This window comes from Oryctolagus cuniculus, chromosome 2, assembly GCF_051225735.1.
Source record: "Oryctolagus cuniculus isolate XC-2025 breed Fujian yellow rabbit chromosome 2, ASM5122573v1, whole genome shotgun sequence".
Lineage (NCBI taxonomy): Eukaryota > Metazoa > Chordata > Mammalia > Lagomorpha > Leporidae > Oryctolagus > Oryctolagus cuniculus.
Genome location: NC_142868.1, coordinates 182810530 through 182834255, shown reverse-complemented (window position 1 = coordinate 182834255; position 23726 = coordinate 182810530). Strand labels below are relative to the sequence as shown.

Sequence of the window (23726 nt, the reverse complement as noted above, 5' to 3'; positions counted from 1 at the left end):
TGATATTAATGAACTTCAGCTTATTTGTGAAATTCTAATAACTTGGAACTTCCAGCTCAAAAAATGAAATTTAAAAAAGAAATCCTTTTCATAAATTCATGTCATTTATATCTTAAGTGATAGAGGCACCACAGTGGTTTCTTGCATAGGCTTTTAGGTATAAAATAGGCATGGATATTATGTTCCGGATTTACCACTTTGGGATGTGTAGCTTCAAACAAGACACTTGACCAAGGACACTTGAGAGGTAATTGGTGCTTAGCACATTTCCTGGCTGAATCCCCTTAGAGTTTCAGCTGTTATTATTACTGTTATTGATTTTATCTAAATGTCTTGGAGCTTTTCATTTGATGAAGGAAAGATCTATAATAATGTTTTATTCATTACTATTAGATGTTTTGCTTTATGTTTTTAGCTTAGAAATTGATGTCAAAATAGGACAATCTTGTCCTTTCATAATATGCTCCTTAGTTATATTCATACAGGTTATTAAGGCAGTTTTTTAAAAGGTTTATTTATTTATTTGAGAAGCAAAGTACAGGCAGAGAGAAAGAGACAGAAAGAAAGGTCTTCCATTCACTGGTTCACTACCCAATTGGCCGCAATGGCTGGAGCTGTGCCGATCCCAAGCCAGGAGCCAGGAGCTTCCTCCAGGTCTCCCACATGGGAGCAGGGGCCCAAGGATTTGAACCATCTTCTACTGCTGCCCAGGCCATAGCAGAGAGCTGGATAGGAAGTGGAGCAGCTGGGACTTGAACTGGCACCTATATGGCATGCCTGCGTTTCAGGCCAGGGTGTTAACCCACTTGCACCATAGCGCCGGCCCCCCATTTTTTTTTTTAACATTAGCAAGTGGCATTTATCTTTTTAGAAAGGAATAGTAGTGACTTAAGCAAAACAATTGTTTAAAGGTTCGATAACTCCAGCTAGATAACCTAAGCTGGTCCCCTGCCCCACATAGAATCGTGAATTTTTCACAGAAGCTTTATCCCTGTACTCTAGATCTGTCCTTTTTTTTTCCATATCACAGAAAATGCAGAGCCTTGTATTTGTGATACTGTTGTCTCTTTTCATGATAGTTTATCTCAATAGTTACTGTTTTAGATAGAAGACGTAGAAGATTTAGGTTCAAAAAAGTTAGAAGCTCTGTCATGATAAAGTATTTGGGTAACAAAATCTAAATAGTCTTATAAGACGTAAGAAATATAGAAACACCACCTGAAATATTTAATAGCACATATGTTAGAGGAGTCTATTTGTTTAGAACTGATCTTGCTGTTAATTATTATTTTGTTATTTTATGGAAATAATTATTGACATGTAAATTGTCATCAAATTACTTTAGTTGATTTACTTGTGGTTGTCAAGTCTCAATTTTATTTTCACTTATTAAAAAAATGTTCTTACGGCTGGCGCCGTGGCTCACTAGGCTAATTCTCCACCTGCGGCGCCGGCACACCGGGTTCTAGTCCCGGTCGGGGCGCCGGATTCTGTCCCAGTTGTCCCTCTTCCAGGCCAGCTCTCTGCTGTGGCCCGGGAGTGCAGTGGAGGATGGCCCAAGTGCTTAGGCCCTGCGCCCCATGGGAGACCAGGAGAAGCACCTGGCTCCTGCCATCGGATCAGCAGTGCGCCAGCCGCGTCGGCCATTGGAGGGTGAACCAACGGCAAAGGAAGACCTTTCTCTCTGTCTCTCTCTCACTGTCCACTCTGCCTGTCAAAAAAAAAAAAAAAAGTTCTTATAATTCAGATAAAATGACCCCTGTACCAGGTCATGAGATTAAACTTGAAGGCAGTGCCTTTCTAGCCCTCATTATGTGTCTCTTTCTCCTGGCTCCTTATACCTACCCTTCTAGCTGGACTGAGTACCATTAGATATTTAGTTTAATTTTCTCTAGCAACATTTAGCTAGAAGCTTTCTTTGCAAATACCTTTAGAAAGTTGCAACTGTATTTTAACTGAATAGACCAGGGTAGATGTCATTGAAACCAAGCTATAAACACAAACTTGAAACCATTTTTGAATCATAGGGTCCATGTATTTTAGTTGGAGAACCTTTCTAGGGAGTGGGCAGCTCGATCAGTGTATCCAATATAGGAAAAGGAAATGTAGATTGCCTTGTGCTCCCCCCCTTTCCTTCCACTTCTCAGCCTCTACATGTATGTCTCCAAAAGTGAGGACGAAGGGCTTGGCCAGAAATTCTACAGAACTGAACCAGACATGCACATAAAATGTTATTCAAAACTCTTTAGGAGGGGGTGTGTGTTTGGCGCAGCTGTTATGTCACCACTTGGGACGCCCACATCCCATATTGGAGTGCCTGGTTCCAGTCCTAGTACATTCCCCCACGCCCCTGGTGAAGAGTGAGCATTCCATATCGGAGTGCCTGATTCCACTGGAGGTTTTCTCACATCCCATGCAGCTTCCTGCTGTTGCACACCCTGGAAGCAGCAGATGATGGCTCAAGTACTGGGGTTCCTGCGACCCACTTGGGAGACCCTGCTGGAGGACCAGCTCCTTGCTTCAGGCGGGTCCCACCCCGCTATCGGCAGACATTTGGGGAGTGAACAGCGGGTGAGCTTCTCTCCCCGTCTGTCCCTCCATCTCTCTGTGTCTCTGACTCTCTCCATCTCTGTCTCTCTGCCTTTCAAATAAAATGAGGAAAAATGCAAAAATATTTGTTTAAAGCAACAACAGCCACCCAAAATCCTCCAACTACCTCATGAACACCATGGTACAAATATAACACATTGACTGGGAAGTCATACCACTGTGGATTCTTTTCTGAAACAATTTTCTCTATAACTGAGTTCAGTTTTCTTATATTGCGTCAAGTAGCATTTCTCTTTCTAAGCATACTTTCCTATATATTAGCTTATTGATTATTCACTGTATTCAAGGCAGTGAGGCATAAAAAAAAATCCTAGTTAAATGAAGTGTGAGGAAAGGCAAGTATAAGAAAACAGGATTGCTTTCTAACTGTTGTAGATGTTTTCTTGAGTTGCAGACTTTTTTGAGAAACTGAATATTCTCCTTCAGAAGATGCACGTGCATACAAAGCCTGTGTGTAGGAATCTGATTGTCAGGCCTGCACCTGTGCTTAACAGAGGACCTATGGTTTTGAGTCATTTTTCATTGCCAAAGTGTAACTGGAGACAAACAGAAAAGCTCATTAGCTGCAATAGAATTGTGAAGAAAATAATGTGGGATTTTTCGGCTTTTTTGTTTTTAGAGATTTATTTATTTATTTATTTTTAAAGTCAGTTACACAGAGAGAGAAGAAGAGGCAGAGAAAGAGAGAGGTCTTCCATCCGCAGGTTTACTGCCCAGTTGGCCGCAAAGGCTGGAGCTGGCTTATTCGAAGCCAGGAGCCAGCAGCTTTTTCCTGTTTCCCATGTGGGTGCCCAAGGACTTGGGCCATCTTTTACTGCTTTCCCAGGCCATAGCAGAGAGCTGGATGGGAAGTGAAGCAGGGGCCAGTGCTCTGGCACTGTGGTACTGTGGCACAGCGGGTTAATGCCCTGGCCTGAGGCACCAGCATCCCATGTGGGCGCCAGTTCTAGTCCTGGCTGCTCCACTTCTGATCCAGCTCTCTGCAATGGCCTGGGAAAGCAGTGTAAGATGGCCCAAGTCCTTGGGCCCCAGCACCCATGTGGGAGACCCGGAGGAAGCTCCTGGCTCCTGGCTTGGGATCGGCGCAGCTCTAGCCTTTGTGGCCAACTGGGGAGTGAACCATTGGATGGAAGACCTCTCTGTCTCTGTCTCTGTCTCTGTCTCTGTCTTTCTCTTTCTCTCTCTCTCCCCCTCTCCCTCTCCCTCTCCTCTCTCTGTGTAACTCTGACTTTCAAATAAATAAATAAATCTTAAAAAAAAAAAAAAAAAAACTGGTACATTGGGACTCGAACCGGCACCTATGTGGGATGCCGGCACTGCAGGCAGTTGCTTTACCTGCTACGCCACAGCGCTGGCCCCAGGAAAATAGTGTGTTTTAATAGAGTGTTTAATTTTTGTCTCTGTTTATAGAGAATATTAATGGGTGGGGGTATTTGGGGGGGGGACCTTATACCTTTTCTTGGAACTACTACAGTTTTCTAGTTGGTAGACATTTAGATTTGCTAAGGAAGGTAACTAAGTATCCTGTTGCTTTGGGACAATTTGAAAGGTCAGGCTGTCTTTTAATCCAGTTATCTAATTAAGCAGGTGACTTAAAGTATGTCTTTGTATCTTCCAAGCTTGTGCTTTTCCACCTTATTCACAGGCACATAATCAATTTTTCTTTCCCAGTAAATGGAGTTCCTTGGCCTCAAGAGGCAGCACGACGAAATAGCCATACTTTCAACTGCAGAATGCTAATTCACCCTCCAGATGAGCCAGGCACTGAGAACCAAGAAGCTTGCCAGCGGTATGAAGTCATGCAGTGTTTCACTGTGTCACAGCCAAAGTCAATTCAAGAGGATGGAGAAGGTAAAGCAGAGAGCTATTTTAAAGTGTTTGCTTTTTCTATGACTTTATAGAACAGAGAGGTAATTGATTTTAAACTGCTTCTTCAGGTAGTATTTTTGGTTACTATGTTTTGTATCACTGTAGCCATTCAACTTGCTACTGATTTCTTAACACTTAAAAAGAAAAAACAGTTACTAACATCTAGAATCATTCCTTTAAGATACCCTCAAGTTCTCCGTTTTATACTGGCAATCCCAGTAAAATGCCAAATCATTCAGACCAACTTGCTGTCTAGAAATAAGCGATGTAACCAACTGCTGCCAGCTGGAAATGTGCCAGATGCAGCAGGCTGCTGAACAGCTATGATTTTTAGTTTCAGCTTCAGAGTGAAGGAACAGTAGAGAATGTTGTTGGTGTGTTTCATGCTGCAGGAGGTAATTTATAAGGAGAAAGCTTGTGAACAGATGAAAAGATAACTCAAGCTCTAATATTAACAAGGTATCAATATGGAATTGGTTAAAAGTGTGGCAGTGCAAGGGTTTTCCCTGTAAACTGAAAATGAGCCAAATTTAGGAAGACTACAAATTGGGAGAAACTGGAGTAAAAACCAAGAAGGCAATAGACAAGCAATTAATCAGTTGCAAAAAAAAAAAAGGCTGTAGCAGGACTCACAAGGAAATGGAGATCTCAGTCAGCTGGAGACTCTGTAAAATATGCATGCCCAGACTACATGGGTAAAGTACATTTTTTAAAAAGTTTTTTTTATTTATTTGAGAGGTAGAGTTACAGAGAGCAGGAGAGACAGAAAGAAAGATCTTCCATCCACTGTTTCACTCCTCAAATGGCCACAATGGCTGGAGCTGGGCGAATCTGAAGCCAGAAGCCAGGAGCTTCTCCCAGGTCTCCCAAGCAGGGACGAAGCACCTCGGCCATCATCTTATGCTTTCCCAGGCCATAGCAGAGAGCTGGATTGGAAAAAGGGCAGCCGGGACTTGAACTGACGCCCATATGGAATGCTGGCACCACAGGCAAAAGCTTAGCCCGCTATGCCACAGCACTAACCCCTGATTAAAATACATTTTTAGGCCGGCGCCGCGGCTCACTAGGCTAATCCTCCGCCTAGCGGCGCCGGCACACCGGGTTCTAGTCCCGGTCGGGGCGCCGGATTCTGTCCCGGTTGCCCCTCTTCCAGGCCAGCCCTCTGCTGTGGCCCGGGAGTGCAGTGGAGGATGGCCCAGGTGCTTGGGCCCTGCACCCCATGGGAGACCAGGAAAAGCACCTGGCTCCTGGCTCCTGCCATCGGATCGATGCGGTGCGCCGGCCGCAGCGCGCCGGCCGCGGCGGCCATTGGAGGGTGAACCAACGGCAAAAGGAAGACCTTTCTCTCTGTCTCTCTCTCTCACTGTCCACTCTGCCTGTCAAAAAAAAAAAAAAAAAATTTTTTTAGTTGGGTGATATGTGTAGCCTCCTCAGAACAAAATTTTCAAATGGGATTTTTTTGCATAGCCTAAAAACAAAGTCCTCTGTCAAGAACAAAATAATGCTTCTTCAGAAGAGGTTTTTTTAATACGATAATTATTGACACAGTGATTATAAAAATAAGTATCGATGAGTATAGGAGATGGACTATGAAACTGTATTTTTAAAAACATTGTATTTGCTTAAATCTAACCCAAACGACCACGTCTAGTTGTTATCAGTATTCGTCTCCTCTGATTTATGTCAGAGCATCTAATAGGAAGGAATATACCAAGATGCTCTCTACCTGGAGCTGCCTATTTTTGGTTGCCAGCAGTTTTATTTTTTTATACTATTATCTCATATTAGTGTTATGTTAAGTCTTGCAGTATGTATGCTTTTTGTAAAAACCTTTAATGGCAAACTGTTTTCTACACTCTTTTCTCCCATTTCCCATTCTTTTTTGAGCAGATTTCCAATCATGTTTGATTTGTATTGCACGACGATTACCTCGGCCTCCAACTATTACGGGTGTAGAATCCTTTATGACCAAGCAAGATACTACAGGTACTAACCACAACACTCAGGGTGTTTCTGTGACTGTGCCCTAAAGCCAGCTCTACCACAAACGTGAGGTCCTGATGCTTTGTTATGTTCAGATTCTGCTCCCTGGTCTTAAACTGAAAATACTTTAAATGATAGTCTTGATATTGTACATTTTCGAAGCTGTAGTCATTATCATAAGCATGGTCCTGGGATAACATTTTTTATAGCATTTACAACATTTGTATGTCTGATTATAAATTATTTTTCATAATCATGAAATGAAATTGTTAATGAAATTTGGCAGATATAGATAAGTAAATGCATGTCGACATCCATGTTTACTTAAAGCAGAAAAGAATATGATGGTTTTGATATTATGCTTAAATGCATTTGGCTATTTCTTTTTTCCTCTATGCATTTTCTTTAAATATATTTACACGCACTATTGGATCCTTAGAAGTACCTATTGCTATATGTGATTGGTTGTTGTGCATACAGGTGAGCAAAAATCAATGAAATAATTACAAATTGGGGTATATTTTATGATGAAAAAGATGAGATGGTGTAAAAGAGGAGATAATTTAAAATCAGCTGGTCAACAAAGGCCTGTCTGATGAACTGGTTTTGAGCCCTTGAGCCCAGGAAGGTGAAGTGGTATCAGTTATCTACAGTGTGGGTGTTGGAAAGGGCATACAAATTTACCATGATGAGATCCCATTTCTTACCTACTAATTTGAGAAAAGTAAAGAAGTCTGAGCATACCAAGTGATAGAAAGAATTTTAGATTAACAGTAATTCATTCATTGCTGATGAGAGCATGAGGTGGTGGAAACACTAGAAAGAAGTCTAAGTTAATTTTATGAAGTTGAACATTCACAGAACTTAGCCCTGCAGCAATTCTGTTCTACGTGCACACCCTAGAGAAACTCTCACATGGGCCTTTGAAACGTGTGAAAGATTCATAACAGCGTTGCTTTCGGTGGCAGAAAACTGGGAATAATGTAGATGCCCATCAGAAGGGAACATTGCAATGAGGGAGAATGTGACAGGGGAGGCGTTCACATGTAATGGGGTGATACTGGTAACATCAGCTTTTGAAATTGGGTTACAGCTTTTCATTTTAATAGTGTAATTCCTTATTTATGTGTAACTTACCTATATTGTTTTCTGTGAGTATAAGATTGCATGAAACATATAATAGAACAAGCTTGAACAATCACGAAGTAGATTAATTGGCCTCTGATTAACTGAAGAGCAGCTTTCCTGAGTTTTCCTAACAACCATTCAAGAGATGTATTCTAATGTAACAATAGCGGATTACTCCCAGTGTTTAGAAAGCGTATATATGTTCTGTGTGTGTAATGTCTAGAAAATCTTACTCTTCTTACCTTTTCTGACTAAACTTGTTGCCTTCACTCTGCTTATTTTTTAGTATTGACTACAGCCCAAAATGAAATATAAAAGGAATGCCTCACTTACTTCTCAGGTCTCTTCACTTAGTTATTGGAAATTAAACAACTAATCTATTTCATTACTGCTGCTCAATAAGTAATCCAGTCACCTGTTAGTGCAGAGAGAGCAGGATTCAAAGAACAAGTCCGAGGAGTTTGAACTGTATTCATCTCAGCAGCTTCAGACTGTTGCAGTGTGGCCTCAGTACTTGACTGGAATTGAATTTTAGAATATGGCATTCTGCTGCATAACACACTCGAAAACCAAAACAGCTTTTTTATCATGTTATTAATAAACTCCTTTATCACATGTATTAAATATTAATAGTGCTTTTCGGTGCTTATGTTTATTGAGTGAAATAGAGAATATTCTTAACAGTTGTTAGTTTTCAAGTATGAATGATCATATCCAGAGGGCATCATAAATGTAAGCTTTTCATTCTTCACCTAGGTAAAATCATCTCTATTGATACCAGTTCCCTGAGAGCTGCTGGCAGAACTGGCTGGGAAGATTTAGTGAGAAAGTGCATTTACGCTTTTTTCCAACCTCAGGGCAGAGAGCCATCTTACGCCAGACAACTCTTTCAAGAAGGTAACATCTTCTCTCTCGATTATTTTCCTTAACCTTTCTTTTTATTAATGAATATTTTGGATAGAACTTATAGCTTAATAAGTATTTTCTCCAAATTATGGTTTTTGCAACAATCAGCTTTAGGAAAGGAAGAAATGGGTAAGCAAAGTAATTCATGAGTGGATCCTGAAATTTGGGATGCACATTCTAAAGACCAGGATGTCATGTGATGGTCACTCATTCATTCATTCATTCATTCAGCAGACATGTATCAAGTTCCTAACATACATAGAACACTATGCATATAAGGAGCCAAAGATGCAGCTATGACTGAGAATCAGGGTTTTGCATTCATAGGAATTCATATTTTAAAAAAAATGAGGGTACTTCAAAATACTCATGGGAAAATGGAATTAACTTTTTGAAAAAGTCACATATGTATAACAATTCTAAAAGTTAGTATGACATGGGCGCTAATAGAGGTGTAACTAAAGAACAAAAATAATAGTTATGACTTGGAAATTCAAGGATGACCTTAGAGAGAATATGATACTTTGTCGGGATCTTAAAGATCTTTCCCAGCAGAACAGATATGTCACACGGCTTCTGCTTAATACAGAGATCCATATCATTCATGTGTGCGTCATAATGATTGCAGGCACCTGGATCTCCTAACTCAGGTTGAAGTTTTAAATCAAAAAATATATTCTATGTCTCAGTAAGTATTATGGGAGTATAAAACCAGTATTATCCCATGCCCTTCAGAAATGTAAGAGTGTTATAGGAAAGGCAGGGAAAGGTTTTTAAGAAGGAAAATCTGAAAGTTCCCCAGTATTCAGAAATAAGGAATTTTGACATACTTTATCTATATTGTCATGTGGTTGTAGTAGCCTAATCCTTTTCCAATGTAATTTATTCTGCAGCCTCTAATTAGATTATGTCTTTGATAACAGCTTCTACCTATGACTATTCCCAAAAAAACTATTTTAAGTATTTTTCATTATTCCATAATTCTTCTTAGTTTTAACATTTTCCCCCATAACATTAAATTTCTTAAGTTTACAGATGATTTTCCATTCTTTACATTTTTAGGTCATTTGCTTCCCAGTAGTATATGAGTGAAATAGCTTGACTTTTTTTGTTTTGTTTTGTTGTTCAGGAAGCCATCTACGTAAGTCCTAGATACTTCTGGGGCAGCTTCCTACTACAAACTAGAATTCTCTAGTAAGCTCTTTACTAAACGCGTGCCATCTCCCAAGATTGTGTTTCATTGCTTAGAGCCAAGACTGTATTTTTTTTTTTAAGTTCCTTAGGCAGTCTGAAGTGCACTGAGGTCTGGAGACCATTACGGTAACTGAGCTCCCAATTGAGTTCCAGCTCTGTTGACTTCCTCTATCAAGAGTGGCACTTTACTTTTGCATAGATTTGGGATTCAGAGCACTGTCTTCCCTCACTGCCTGAAGCACTGAAGTAGTATATAGTAGATGCTCTTTATTTATTTATTTTTTTGCCTTAAGCTTCTAAATTGAGACTCAAGCCTTTACTTAAAAGACTTAATTTTTTTTTGCCTATAATTCATACACATTTCACCAAGACAAAACATCTAGTTTAAGGAATGTGTTTCTAAACAGTTACAATTCTCTACAAAGTAGATTAAAGCTTAATAAGTAATGAATCTCTCAATATATAAAGTGAGGAGGAAATTAAATTTGTATGTTAAAAGAATATGTGGACTCCCACATTTATATTGTAGCACTATTCACAATAGCCAATAGTTGGAATCAACCTATATGTTTATCAATAGATGAATGAATTTTTTTAAATGCGGTATATGTGCATAATGGAATATCTCAGCCATAAAAAAGAAGGCAATCTTGTCATTTTTAACAACACAGATGAAACTGGAGGCCATTATGATAAGTGAAATAAACCAGGCACAGAAAGTTAAAAACCACATGATATCACTCATGTGTGGAATCTCAAAACGTTGATCTCACAGAAATAGAAAATAGAATGGTGGTTCCAAGGGAGTGAGGCAGGGGAACTGCTGGGAGATCATAGTCAAAGGATGCAAAATTACTTTTAGATAGGAGGAGGAAGTTTGAGAGCTTCATTGTGCGGCCCAGTGACCATAGTTAATGAAGGCATAGTGTCTTCTTGAGTAATGCCAGAAGAATTCTCACCACAAAGATAACCATGTGAGATGATGCGCGTGTGTAGTAGTTGCATTTAGTTATTCCACAGTATAAATGTGCTGTAAGACATCACTTCATACACAGTAAATCCACATAACTTTATCTGTCAGTTTAAAAATTGGGGAGAAATGAAGAGTAATAATAAATTATTCTACTCTGTCCTTGATTTTGTCTAAACTTCTGTAGTGATTGATATTTAGGCAAGAACAGTTTTCCTCCATCTGTCCTGTTTTTTCCTTGCCCAGTGTCTTTTTTAAAGCAACAGCTCATATAAAATCCTAATATACCTTAACATTTTTAGTTTTTAGCTACTTTAACAGAGACAGCTAATGAACTGCTTTTAAAGGAAGTAAACTACTTGGTTTTGCACAGTGAAATTTGAAAAGACATTGCAGTCAGAAATATGCATGAGTACTCAGCATGACCTAGATGAAAGCTGTAGGTCTAATTGAGACCTGTGGTGAGGTGAAAGGTTACTCTTAGATGTACTCGTGGGGGAAGTGGACATTAGGAGCATTTGAGAAACTTCATAAACTAGAAGGTCCATACAAGTATATATGGTTTGGTAAAGGATTCTGGATTCTGTTCAATTCAGAATCATGACTTTAGGGCCGGCGCCGCGGCTCACTAGGCTAATCCTCCGCCTTGCGGCGCCGGCACACCGGGTTCTAGTTCCGGTCGGGGCGCCGGATTCTGTCCCGGTTGCCCCTCTTCCAGGCCAGCCCTCTGCTGTGGCCAGGGAGTGCAGTGGAGGATGGCCCAGGTGCTTGGGCCCTGCACCCCATGGGAGACCAGGAAAAGCACCTGGCTCCTGGCTCCTGCCATCGGATCAGCGCGGTGCGCCGGCCGCAGCGCGCCGGCCGCAGCGGCCATTGGAGGGTGAACCAACGGCAAAAGGAAGACCTTTCTCTCTGTCTCTCTCTCTCACTGTCCACTCTGCCTGTCAAAAAAAAAAAAAAAAAAAAAAGAATCATGACTTTAAAGAAAAGTCCATGTTTGAATCCTTCCCACAGTTCTTGCTGAGGTAAATTTGTCCGAAACATTCCGGCTTCCACACCCAGTTACTGAAGATTGGCAAACGTAGAACGAGGGTGCACAGGCGGCTAAGTAGCTCTTACGAGGAAATGGCATGCCATGCTTAATTACACGCTCCTGTCTCCCGCTTTCAGGAATTCATGAGACGTAGTTAAGGTATTTGTTTCTGGGAAGTTCTACAATAAAGGTGCCTTTTAAACTTTGTCAGATTTATTTTTTCTACAGAATACTTTTTTCTATACCAGCACTTAGGAAGAATAGTTAGTGGTTATGAGAAATGTTGACTATACCGTTCTAGCCTAGAAACTAGTTTTATAAAAGTTGAGTTTACAGTGATGTGATAGCTCATCATTTCTAATCTCTGAAATGTGCATGATACATTGTTACATTAACAAGTAGGCTAGAAACCCGAGTATATACTGGTATATTATGATCTCACTTTTGTACATCTTTTTATTTCTACAATTAGGAGATTAACAAAATGTTAACAGTGGTTATCTGAGTGAGAAAATTACAGATTACTTATTCTTTATTCTCTGTATTACCTTAATGTTTTGTAATCATAAAACAAAGCTATTTTCATTTTTTAAAGAAATATCACAAGTCAGAATTCAAAGTTTATAGGATCAAGATGTTTTAGAACATTGCTATAAAACATAAGTACCTGTATTAATGATTAACCAGAATGTTCTTTGAGACTTGTGTAATGTGGCTAATTCCATGGTCCATGAAACAGAGTTAGCTGAAATCTTTTTATGTCAAACTTCGTTAAAAACATTTAAAATATGAGTTTACTTTCCTCTTAGAAAAATCTTGATATGTTGAATAAAATTTGCTCATTGGTGATTGAAAAAAAAAGGTAGAACATCTAAGAGTAACTTTTTTCCTTACCTAATAATTTTTTTAATTGCATAATCTGGACATATCTAGGGAAAGACCAACAAGAAGAAATCTCTACCAGCATTGACCCATAGTGCCCTGCCATACTTTTTATATCTGTTCATTTAATTAACAGGAGTAAAGCTTGCTTATTTGTGGTTATCTCAGCACCAAGTTCAGAGGGATCAAAAGCCCAGGTAGTTCTCCTGTACCTGCTGTGACTAGTGAAAATTTAATGTTTCTTGGCTATGTAGCTCTGTTGAGTGAGGCATATTCTAGGGAGAAAACAAAATGAAATTAGTGGTCATATTTAAGGTTCTTTGAAGATTCCTGGGGTATCAATTGTATCCCTCCCTACTCTTCCCATCAGCTTCCAGTGCCACCATCCTGGTGTGCATGCGTGTCCTGGCCAGTGTTCTCAAGAGCAACAATGCTGAAAGAGAGGCAAACGCCAGGTTCTCACTAGGCCGTGGTCCAGAGTCAGCATCAGGTTTCTTCTAGCTATGATGATGAAGCATGGTTCCATGGGCAGACTCGGAATCATTCATATCACAGGGCTGGAAGAATTGTTGTGAACCTCACAGGCAGGTTAAACAAGTGTGGAGTGATCAGCCCCAGATTCAACATGCAACTCAAAGATCTAGAAAAATAGCAGGATAATCTGCTCCCATCCCATTGTACTAACAATTTCAGCTTGACATCATGGACTGTGAAGAAGCAAGATGAAAATGTATAAAAAGGAAAATTCTAGGATTCTTTTTCTAGGGATGTATTTGTGCATATAAATAAAAGCCTGGATGGATAATAATAATATCTTTCCCCACTAAGATCTAAAAAAGTTTAGAAATGGACACAAGAATCAGATTAAAATACTGTCTGTGTAGCTGGCAACACTAGATCAGAAAACAAGGCCTGGACCTGTGGTCAAAATGAGATTCCATACCTAAACCATGAAACCCACTTAAGGGAAAAATTGGTGTGCCAAGTAAATGTTTATGCAACCAACTCTATAAAGAATGTGGCAACCTTACTAATCTCTGAATTCAAGCTGTCAGTGATTATTATAGAGGATTGAAGTTACTGGTATAAATGGTGTTTGGGAATTGACTGAATTTGTTTGGAAGCATCTTATTTGTTGTTTTTCTTTTCTTTGGTGTTTATCCAGTAGCTGCTATGCACCAGGCTCCATGCTAGATACTATCTCACAGCTACTGGCTTTATTTTAGTGATGAGTACTCTGGGATGGGCAAAGATTAATTAGCATTAAATCCTAAACTTCTAAATGACAAAATCGGAGGTCAATCCTGGATCCCAGACCATTAGTCTTTCCATTAATTCTTGCTGTTTTTGTATTTACCTCTTCATGAGAAATTAGCGCAATTTTAGTTACCTGTAGAATCTTGCTGGGTTCTAATTAAGTGAAATTTTACTCTAGTAAATACTACCTTTTTCTCATTTCAAAGCATGACTATGTGAATTATACTACATTGATTCTTATTCTACACTTTATCATCCAAAAGTGAATTTAAAGTATAATTTCCTAGTATTAAATTAATACAAAGTTCCTCAGATATTTAAAGTTTTACTAGTTTTGATAATAGCCCTATAAGTTTAGCCAGAATAATTAACTGAGAGTTGTTGATATTTCTATAATCTGCATTAAATATTGACGTTCCTGTGTTAGCCTGAGTTTGTAGTTCTTTCTCACATTATAGGGCTTGTCAATAAAATCAAGAAATTTTCCTTCATTAATTTTCATTACAGCATTAACTGTAGATTCCCGTAAGAGCAAAAACATAAATTGAGATATAATACTCTCATATATGTATTCAAGAATATAGCTAAGATTGAAAATACATCCTTTTTAAGAAAAGTTGCAGCAGTTGGTTTATGAACCTAGTTAGCTTCAAGTTGAGGGTCAGCCAGCCAGTACTTACTAGGTGATTTTATTGCAGAGCATTGTGTAAGATCCAGTGGGGGAGTGGGGGTTGAGGCAGTGCTATGACATAGTGGACTAAACCTCTACCTGTGGTGCCGGCATCCCATATGGACGCCAGTTTGGGTCCCGGCTGTTCCTCTTCCAATTGAGCTCCCTGCTAATGGCCTGGGAAAGCAGTGGAGGATGGTCAAAGTGCTTGGGGCCCTGCACCCACATGGGAGACCCGGAAGGCCGTTGTGGTCATTTGGGAAATGAACCAGAGTATGGAAGTGATTTAGGTGAAGTTGTCAGATGGGTAAAGAATGTGGTTGGCTGAGTGTAAGTCTTAATTCTTTCAATTAAGTTTGTATCCTGGTTCTGGTATTTAGGCAGATTTATTATGGTATAGATTTACAACTTACTGTGCCTTCTTCATTTGATAGTGAATCCCAAGATAATAAAATAAAGTTTGTCTTTTCTTGAAGTAACATGTAGCTTCAAAAATTTTTTAATGATCAATCATTTTCAGCCTTTCACATATCCTTTAAAGTGTCATTGAAGCCTTTTCTGAAATGTCTTTGAAAAATGGGACTAACATGTCTTACAAGCTAAGTTATAGACTATCTGTGATAATAACTCATGTGTTTAGTAGATATAATTTTTAACCTTGATATAGTTGGATCTGTTAAGTGTTTCTTAAAATTTTATTGTTTTACTAAAACATCAGTATCATAGCTCAGTATTCTGGTATAACTGTTACATATTAATAAACGCCTATATGGTTAAGATTTTGTCTGCTCTTAATAAAGCTTTAAGACAAACGTAAGTTATTATTTATAAAATTAGTTGACTGCTTTAACCTAGTTATTGTTCCTTATGTTGGTAATCATTGGCTTTATCTTAATTTAGATATTAAACTTCACAAATTCAAATATTAAAAATAATATATATATGAATAGAATAGTTTACCAAATAGAACCTTAGTGATTCACATTTCTGAGTGAAAAATTAAATTTGTACATTTGCTTAGGAACTCAATAGACTAGTCAAAACTTAGAGGATGAATTTTATGGTATATGAATTATATCTCAATAGGACTGTTATTTAGCAAAACAACAACAAAGCAAAACTTATCAAAGATAATACTGAGAGTGAAGGGGAGAAAAGTACCTCCTGGTGTTTCCAAAGGAGACTTAATAAATTTGAAGAGTTGCCCCCTTATAGGAAAAAATTATGGTTGATATTTTGCTTGTAACTTGAGGAGGCACCCATTCAATTAGGATGAATTAAAGCTGGTCATCAAGTGGGATATATTGACTGAAATCATTTTCCCCCCAAAGATATCTACTTTGACTGAACTTTTCTTTGAGTCTGATCAGGCAGCAGTGGGGAGGGCATTTAAAATGAAGTTCTAGGTAGTTAAGGCCTGGTAACTCTCCTTTGCCCAGCAATCAAGTGTCAGAATTTTAACTAGGTTTCTCTTTTGTTTGAAACAGTGATGACTCGTGGCACTGCCTCCAGCCCATCCTATAGATTCATATTGAATGATGGGACAATGCTTAGCGCCCACACCAAGTGTAAACTTTGCTACCCTCAAAGTCCAGACATGCAACCTTTCATCATGGGAATTCATATCATCGACAGGTACTACTTATTTGGAGAGCTTCATATGAAATAAGTCAGTTCACATTTCTCCTCTTAGAGAAAATTTTTATGCTCTTGATGGCTAGAAAACAAATACTAAAATTAGGTATAAAACTAGTATGATGAGTGTATAATCTATATATCCATATTGGGTTTTATAATTTTGTCACATAATAGTTTTATTGTTCATCCAGAGAGACAGGCAAGGTGAAGCTGAAAATGTGTGTGCTAGGAAGTAAATCCAAAAAGAACTTTCCTTATGAACTTAGAGATCTTAAAGAAGATTTCTGATTTGTTAGCTTTGTTATTTCTAAAAGTGCTTTATTTTCATTAGGGAAAACTTGATGGCTCCTGAGTTCAAGCTGACAGTTTCTCATAGAAACTATAAATCATTAAGCTGTCAGCTTGACATTTTTGAATATCATTTCTTCTAATTTTCCCCTTTCTAAATGTGTTTTACACTGGAATATGTGGTGAATTCATGGATTATTCTCTAATCTTATGACTTACTTATTCAAAAGCCTACATTTACCATTGTTTAAAATTTAGCATTAAAGACAAAGACATTTCCCTCACTTCATCTTTTCCTCATCTGATGTTTTGCTTAACGGAACATGGTAATGCCAGTCACAAATCAGTTGTCATAATTATGAATTTGAGTAAAGAACTCAGTAAAAACCTGAATTCAGTATTCTGGTTTTTTTTTTCCTGACTTTAGTTTAAATTATGCTTGTGAGTGGAATTAGCACAGTTCTTTTTTTTTCCATATTGTGATTTCCCTTTCAAAACATCTGCTATGTCTGCATATCACCCTTTTTAATTCTTACATCAGTAACACGGTATTTTCCTTACCCAATCTTCCTCTTTGGAGTTGAAATACTTAAAAGCTGTAACAGGAAAGTCATGAATAAGTGCTTTTATAAATAAAGGTGCGGGAAGTTTCTCTTTCAACCAAAAGTATTTTTGTAATGTTAATTGTTTGTCTTAAGTTTAGAAAGCTTTAAACATACATATAATGGATATTTTCAAAGGCCAAGAAACATGTCTTTTTCGTATCACTAAGACCATTATCCAGTTTAAGGGTCCACAGCATTATTTCCTGTTATGCGGTGCTAATATTTCATAATGGTATTGACAGTCCATGCTTTAATTTGATCGGGTAAAAATGATATGTACATGATTGCATGCAATATTGATGAGGTTAATGGGTTTTTTAAAATAATATCATAAAAATACTCCAATGGAAACCAGTGAAGACATTTGAATAATGTCTTTTTTTTCCCCTAGGGAACACAGTGGGCTTTCTCCTCAAGATGACACTAATTCTGGAATGTCAGTTCCCCGAGTAAACCCCTCGGTCAATCCTAGTATCTCTCCAGCTCATGGAGTGGCCCGTTCATCCACCTTGCCACCATCTAACAGCAACATGGTATCCGCCAGAGTAAACCGCCAACAGAGCTCAGACCTTCATAGCAGCAGTCATAGTAACTCTAGCAACAGCCAAGGGAGTTTTGGATGCTCTCCTGGAAATCAGATTGTAGCCAATGTTGCCTTAAACCAGGGACAGGCCAGTTCCCAGGGCAGTAATCCCTCCTTAAACCTCAATAATTCTCCGATGGAAGGTACAGGAATATCCCTAGCACAGTTCATGTCTCCAAGGAGACAGGTCTCTTCTGGATTGACAACAAGGTCCAGGATGCCGAACAATTCATTTCCTCCTAATATTCCATCATTAAACTCCCCAGTTGGCATGACAAGTAGTGCCTGTAATAATAGTAACCGGTCTTACTCGAACATCCCAGTACCATCTTTACAGGGTATGAATGAAGGACCCAGTAACTCTGTCGGCTTCTCTGCCAATTCTCCAGTTCTCAGGCAGATGAGCTCACAGAATTCACCTAGCAGATTAAATATACAACCAGCAAAAGCTGAGTCCAAAGATAACAAAGAGATTGCATCCATTTTAAACGAGATGATTCAGTCTGACAACAGCTCCAGTGATGGCAAACCTCTGGATTCAGGACTTCTACATAACAGTGACAGACTCTCAGATGGAGACAGCAAATACGCTCAGACCAGCCACAAACTAGTCCAGCTTCTGACGACGACTGCAGAGCAGCAGCTGCGCCATGCCGACATAGACACAAGTTGCAAAGATGTGCTGTCCTGCTCTGGCACTTCCAACTCTGGCTCTGCCAACTCCTCAGGAGGTTCTTGCCCCTCCTCTCACAGCTCCCTGACAGAGCGGCACAAAATCCTGCACCGACTCTTACAGGAGGGGAGCCCCTCCGATATCACCACTCTGTCTGTGGAGCCTGACAAAAAGGACAGCGCATCTGCCTGTGTGTCCGTGACCGGGCAGGCCCAAGGAAGCGCTGGTATCAAACTAGAACTGGATGCTTCCAAGAAAAAAGAATCGAAAGACCACCAGCTCCTCCGCTACCTGTTAGACAAAGATGAGAAGGATTTAAGATCAACTCCAAACCTGAGCCTGGACGACGTAAAGGTGAAAGTGGAGAAGAAAGAGCAGATGGAGCCTTGTAACACAAACCCAGCCGCGATGACCAAACCTGCCCCTGAGGAGATTAAGCTGGAGTCCCAGACCCAGGTGGGCGACTCCTTGCTTCACAGAATGCGCACTCCTCGATTTCTTGGTTTTCCTCCATTCTGCTCCCACAGTAGACTAGATTTAGATTTGCCCTGTTCCTGTTAGGCATTTGTTCAGGGGTTAGTATCAATGAAAAATCACAGGTGCCCTCGGAAGTTCTCTTGGGAGGTCCTGAGGCCTGCAGTGTTAATGCAGCATTCTAAAAGGTGGAGTGTCCTGTGCTGCCTTCCTTTCCCCCTACACCTTCCTTCCTTCCTTCCTATGAAAGGAAATTCTCTTTCTTTCTGTAAAGTCTTTGGAAATGGTCAAAAATACTTGTCTGCTCCCAGCCTTACCTATTGAATCCAACTTGTATTTTAAAGAAGCTCCTCAGAAAACTAAGTCTGGGAATCTCTGATGTAAGCGAAGCAGGAGAGAAGTGTGCGGAGGTAGAAAAGGCATCTAGCCTGGCTCTGCATTTTCTAAGGCTGTTTTCCTTCTCCTCTGAGTCTAACCACAGACACTAGGGGCTAGAATGTTCTCGGTCGCAACATATTATCCTTATATACTCTTATATAATACCCTGGACCAGAAGGAAATAAAAGTAAATCTTCCCATAACTTGTTATGGATTAGGAACCTCTGTATTTAGGATGGCTGAGATGGTGTGAAAATGAACAGACAGCTTTATTTCTTGAATAATGGCTTGTAGACACTGAAGGAATATAAGGAAAGCAGAAAATGTGGTCCATCATGGCTAAGAGCTTTCACAATACAAAATACAGACAGGATATAAACATTCGTGAAATAACTCCCAGTGTATTTACAAAGCAGTTTTCCAGCAGACTCTCCATCCTGAAATAGGAGTCACATTGAATATGCATACTCCTGCAGTTTCTTCCTTTCTTTCCTTTTCTTTATTTATCTTCCTTTCTTTTCTTTTCTTTTCTTTTTTTTTTTTTTTTTTTTTTTTTTTTTTTTTTTTTTCATTTTATTTGAAGGATAGAGAGATAGAGAGACCTAGAGCAACTTCCATCCATTGGTTCACTCCCCAAATTCCTGCAAGTCAAGACTAGGCCTCTCTGAAGCCACCAGTCCAGAACTCCATCCAGGTCTTCCATGTGGTTTGCGGGGACTCAAGTACTTGAACCATCATCTGCCCTCCAGGATGCGCATTAGTAGGAAACTGGGTTTTAAGTGAAATAGCTGGAACCCAGACCAGGCCCTCCAGTATGGATGCAGGCATCCCAAGCAGTAACTTAAGCTGCGTTGTCACACACCCACCCCCATTCAGTTTCTTTGATCACCTTGTTTTTCCGCTCTCATCTCACAAAGATCTCTCTCCTCCCTTAGGCATACTGCATTCTAGGCACACGGGAACCTCTGCCATTCCTGGGAATAGTCTCTTCTAAGCATCTGCCTTGTTCTTCTCTCTGTGCCTGCTGAACTTCTCATCCTTCACAAGCCGATTCCCATAATATCTCCATAGAACTTTCTCCAAGTAGCCCTAGTTAGCTCCTTTCTCTCCTCACCCTATTTGCTATTTGTAGTAGCACTGTTCCAACTCTTTATTTACATGTGTTACTACTGCAAAACTATATATATTTTTGAAAATAGAAAAAACAGTTTTAAATAATAAGTGCATTAAAACTCTCTTTTAAATTAACTTTTAAAGTAAAGGTGGTATGACATATTGCCATTGTGTATGATCCTGTAACAGCTGTTTTTTTGCACATGTACCCACATTTCTGCCAAGTTTATACCTGGTAAGATATACCTATGTTCAACTTTTAGTAAATAATGCCAGTTTTCCTAGTTTTTTGTCAGAAGTCCTTGTAGTGTTTCCATATCCTTACTAATAGTTCATATTTTCAAATTTAACTATTTTAGGGTGTGTTTAGTGGAATTTCGTAGTTTTAATTTGCATCCCCCTGAAAAGTGTTCACTGGTCACTTGGACATCTGTAAATTGCCCAGTCTGGTCTCTTGCCCATTGTTTTAGTGCGGTGTCTCTTGGTTAAGGACTGTTGTTGTAAGGATTGTTGATGTATCGTGGCTGGATTTGCAGATGTCTTCTCCAGGTGTGGCTTGCCTTTTCTTTCTCTTAATGGTTACTTTTGATGAGTGAAATGAAGTTCTTCATTTTATTATACGTAAATGTGTCAATCATTTCTTTTATGGCTAATGTTTTTTGCATATGTGTAACAAAAACCATGTTCAGAAATATTCATAGCAGCTTTATTTATGTTAGCCAAAAACTGTAAGCAACCCCCAAATCCACCACAGTAGAATAAATAATTATATTGTGAAGCATTCATTTAATGAGATATTATTCAGCAACAAAAATGAATTAATTAGTACTACAGTGACAATTGTGTCCCAAACCTCAGGAAGGTAATTTTGAAAGTCAGACATTTAAATACCTACATATAATTCTAGAACAAATACTTTTGTTGGATTAAGTAAAACCCAAACTATTAGACATTTTCTCTTTAATTATCTCAAATTAATCATGACGTCGGAATATTATGAAATGCCAGTTTTTTTCTGTATACAACCCATTACAGAAGATATGTTTATTGTACTATTTATATGCTTAGAGTGAGAAGTGACCTTTCTGAGATCTTTGAAACTGATATAGGAAAAAATTACATCAGTGGAAGCTTCAAGTAAGTCATTATACAAAATTTTGAAAAAATATGACAGAAAAAATCAACCATAATGCTCTCATCATTTCGTTGTACACCTGACACTTCTTTCCAGTCCAGCCTTTCTCCTATACATACATTTTATACTGCGATAGATTGGATTAGATAAATATTATCTGTTGCCTCATATCCTCCAGCATGATAATACTGTATCGTAAGCATTCGGTTTTTCTGTCCTAGTGGAATAGTTAATAATTTCATAGAAGCCCCAATTATTCTAATTGTTTCATCTTTCTTCATTCTCTCATAGTCATACTTAATTCATAGAGTTTAAAGGAGCAACTTTTTTTCTGCATTGTTTCAGGTAAAAGCATAGAGTATATTTCTTCTAACTTTGATTTTCATTCTTAGTTTACAGCTGACCTTGACCAGTTTGATCAGTTACTGCCCACGTTGGAGAAGGCAGCACAGTTGCCAGGTTTGTGTGAGCCAGACAGGATGGATGGTGCGGTCACCAGTGTAACCATCAAATCGGAGATCCTGCCAGCTTCGCTGCAGTCCACCACTGCCAGACCCACTTCCAGGCTCACCAGTATGTGTCGGGGACGTACCTCATTGGCAATGTGTAGTGGTGATGTGGCTCAGCACTTTCTCTCACCATTATTGCATAGGCCTTTTGTTTATTAAGAGGGAAATATGTTTTCAGCAATGCCACCTTAAAACAAACTAAGTAGTTGTTTACTCATTGTGTAAATCTTGAGTTGTAGCATAATCTCCACCCTTTTGTTGTTAATGTCAAGGTGAGCAGTTGAAGTGAAGGAGAGCAATTTTGTGTTCTTATCTGAAATGTCCCATAGAGAACTTTAAATACAGTGTTGTGTCAGATTTTATTTTCTGAACACTAGTCTGAGTTGGAAAATAGAAAGGGTTCTGTGTGAGAACACACTGGGCAAACACCGCACGTCCGGTACCCCCCCTTTGAAGTTTCACAATGCCTAAGAGGTGATGAGAAGTCCTGAATTGAAGAAACCAGCATAGATTTCTTTGACTTTCTTGATAATGGAATTCCTTTCCGAGGGCAATACATGTTACCTGACAGAAGGAGTTTTCCATGAAGTCTTACTTAGGAGCATTGTGTCAAAATATGTCACTATTGTTCTAACCCAGGTTAGTATTCTTCTAATTAGGAGGCAGTTTGATAGCGTAATTCTTCAAATTCATGAAGATATTTCACCCCTCAAATTTTGAAGTGACACAAACTATTGGTGATAATTCTGTTGTGTGACTTTGAAACGAAAGGAAACTGACCAGCTCAGTTTCACAGTGTATCTGGATTCCTGACTTCAGCCCGGTCGTTTTTCTGGTGCAATCAGATGTGGACTTAATTTATTTCAGTCTGAGTGGAGCTTTTAGCTGTCCTGACCCAGTTCCTGAAAGTTTGCTAGGACTTTTCAGGCAGCTGCACGGAGGAATCCTGCGTCAGCACTGTTGACGTCTGTAAGCAGTGTTTGAGCTGAGCAGAGCTCCAAGGGAGAAATCGGGAGGCATGATTCAAGCCCACACTGTCCACTCACTAACCATGTTATCCCACGGCAATGAGTGTGCTGGGCCTTGCTCTCTCTGTCTCCACAGTGAGAATCAGATGAAATGACTTCAGGTTTTTCTTGTAATTGAGACTGAGAGACTCCAGACTTGGGACTGTCAGTCACAGTGGGGGAAGCAGTAAGGTGCAAAACTGCAGAGGTGGAATGGACATCTGCATTTTGATGTTTGGCATCTTTGTCCCCTTCCCCATCTAATTTGGGAGACTGGGGGAGTTTTCTCAGGAGACAGTGAGTGGCCAGAAAGATGTCTGCATAGGAATGTGTGAGCGATGGTCCCTGCAGTGCAAAGCCCTCTTGTCATCTCATCATCCCAATACTGGTGGCTACCGGAAGAGACAAGCCTCGCACTGCATCCTCCCAGTCCGTGTCTCAGGCACGTTGGCTGAACAGACACGCCCATGAAGATTGGAACATGGAAACACGAACACCAGATGTTCTCCCTTATATGTGGGACCTAAAATTAAGAGAGAAAGGAAGGGAAGGGAGGGAGGGAAGGCGGGGAAGGAGAGAAAGGAAGGAAGGAGGGAAGACGGGAAGGAAAGGGAGAGGGAAGGGAAGGCATGCCTGTGGGTATCAGTTGTACTGCAGATACAGTATTTTGTCAAACTTTGTTTTAAATCTTTGCTGAACAATTTGGTAGGAATTATATGCTTCTATAGTTTTAATGACTTGTTGACTATTTTAAAATTTATTTGAGTGAAGTTGAACATTTTTTATCTGATTATTCTTTACAGCCCTTGCCTATTTTCCTG

General features: G+C 39.4%; 1 protein-coding gene across 9 annotated transcripts in view; it reads left to right on the top strand.

Moving 5' to 3' along the window:
- NCOA1 (nuclear receptor coactivator 1) overlaps positions 1 to 23726 on the top strand; it is a 262111-nt gene that overhangs the window by 186123 nt on the left and 52262 nt on the right. For all 9 annotated transcript variants that reach the window (XM_089326750.1, XM_051843198.3, XM_089326752.1 and 6 more), the window contains 6 exons: positions 4282 to 4461; positions 6370 to 6465; positions 8347 to 8487; positions 15990 to 16137; positions 17425 to 18745; positions 21782 to 21962. In XM_089326750.1, coding sequence (XP_089182876.1) covers positions 4282 to 4461; positions 6370 to 6465; positions 8347 to 8487; positions 15990 to 16137; positions 17425 to 18745; positions 21782 to 21962 — 2067 coding nt within the window. The remainder of the gene's footprint in view (positions 1 to 4281; positions 4462 to 6369; positions 6466 to 8346; positions 8488 to 15989; positions 16138 to 17424; positions 18746 to 21781; positions 21963 to 23726) is intronic.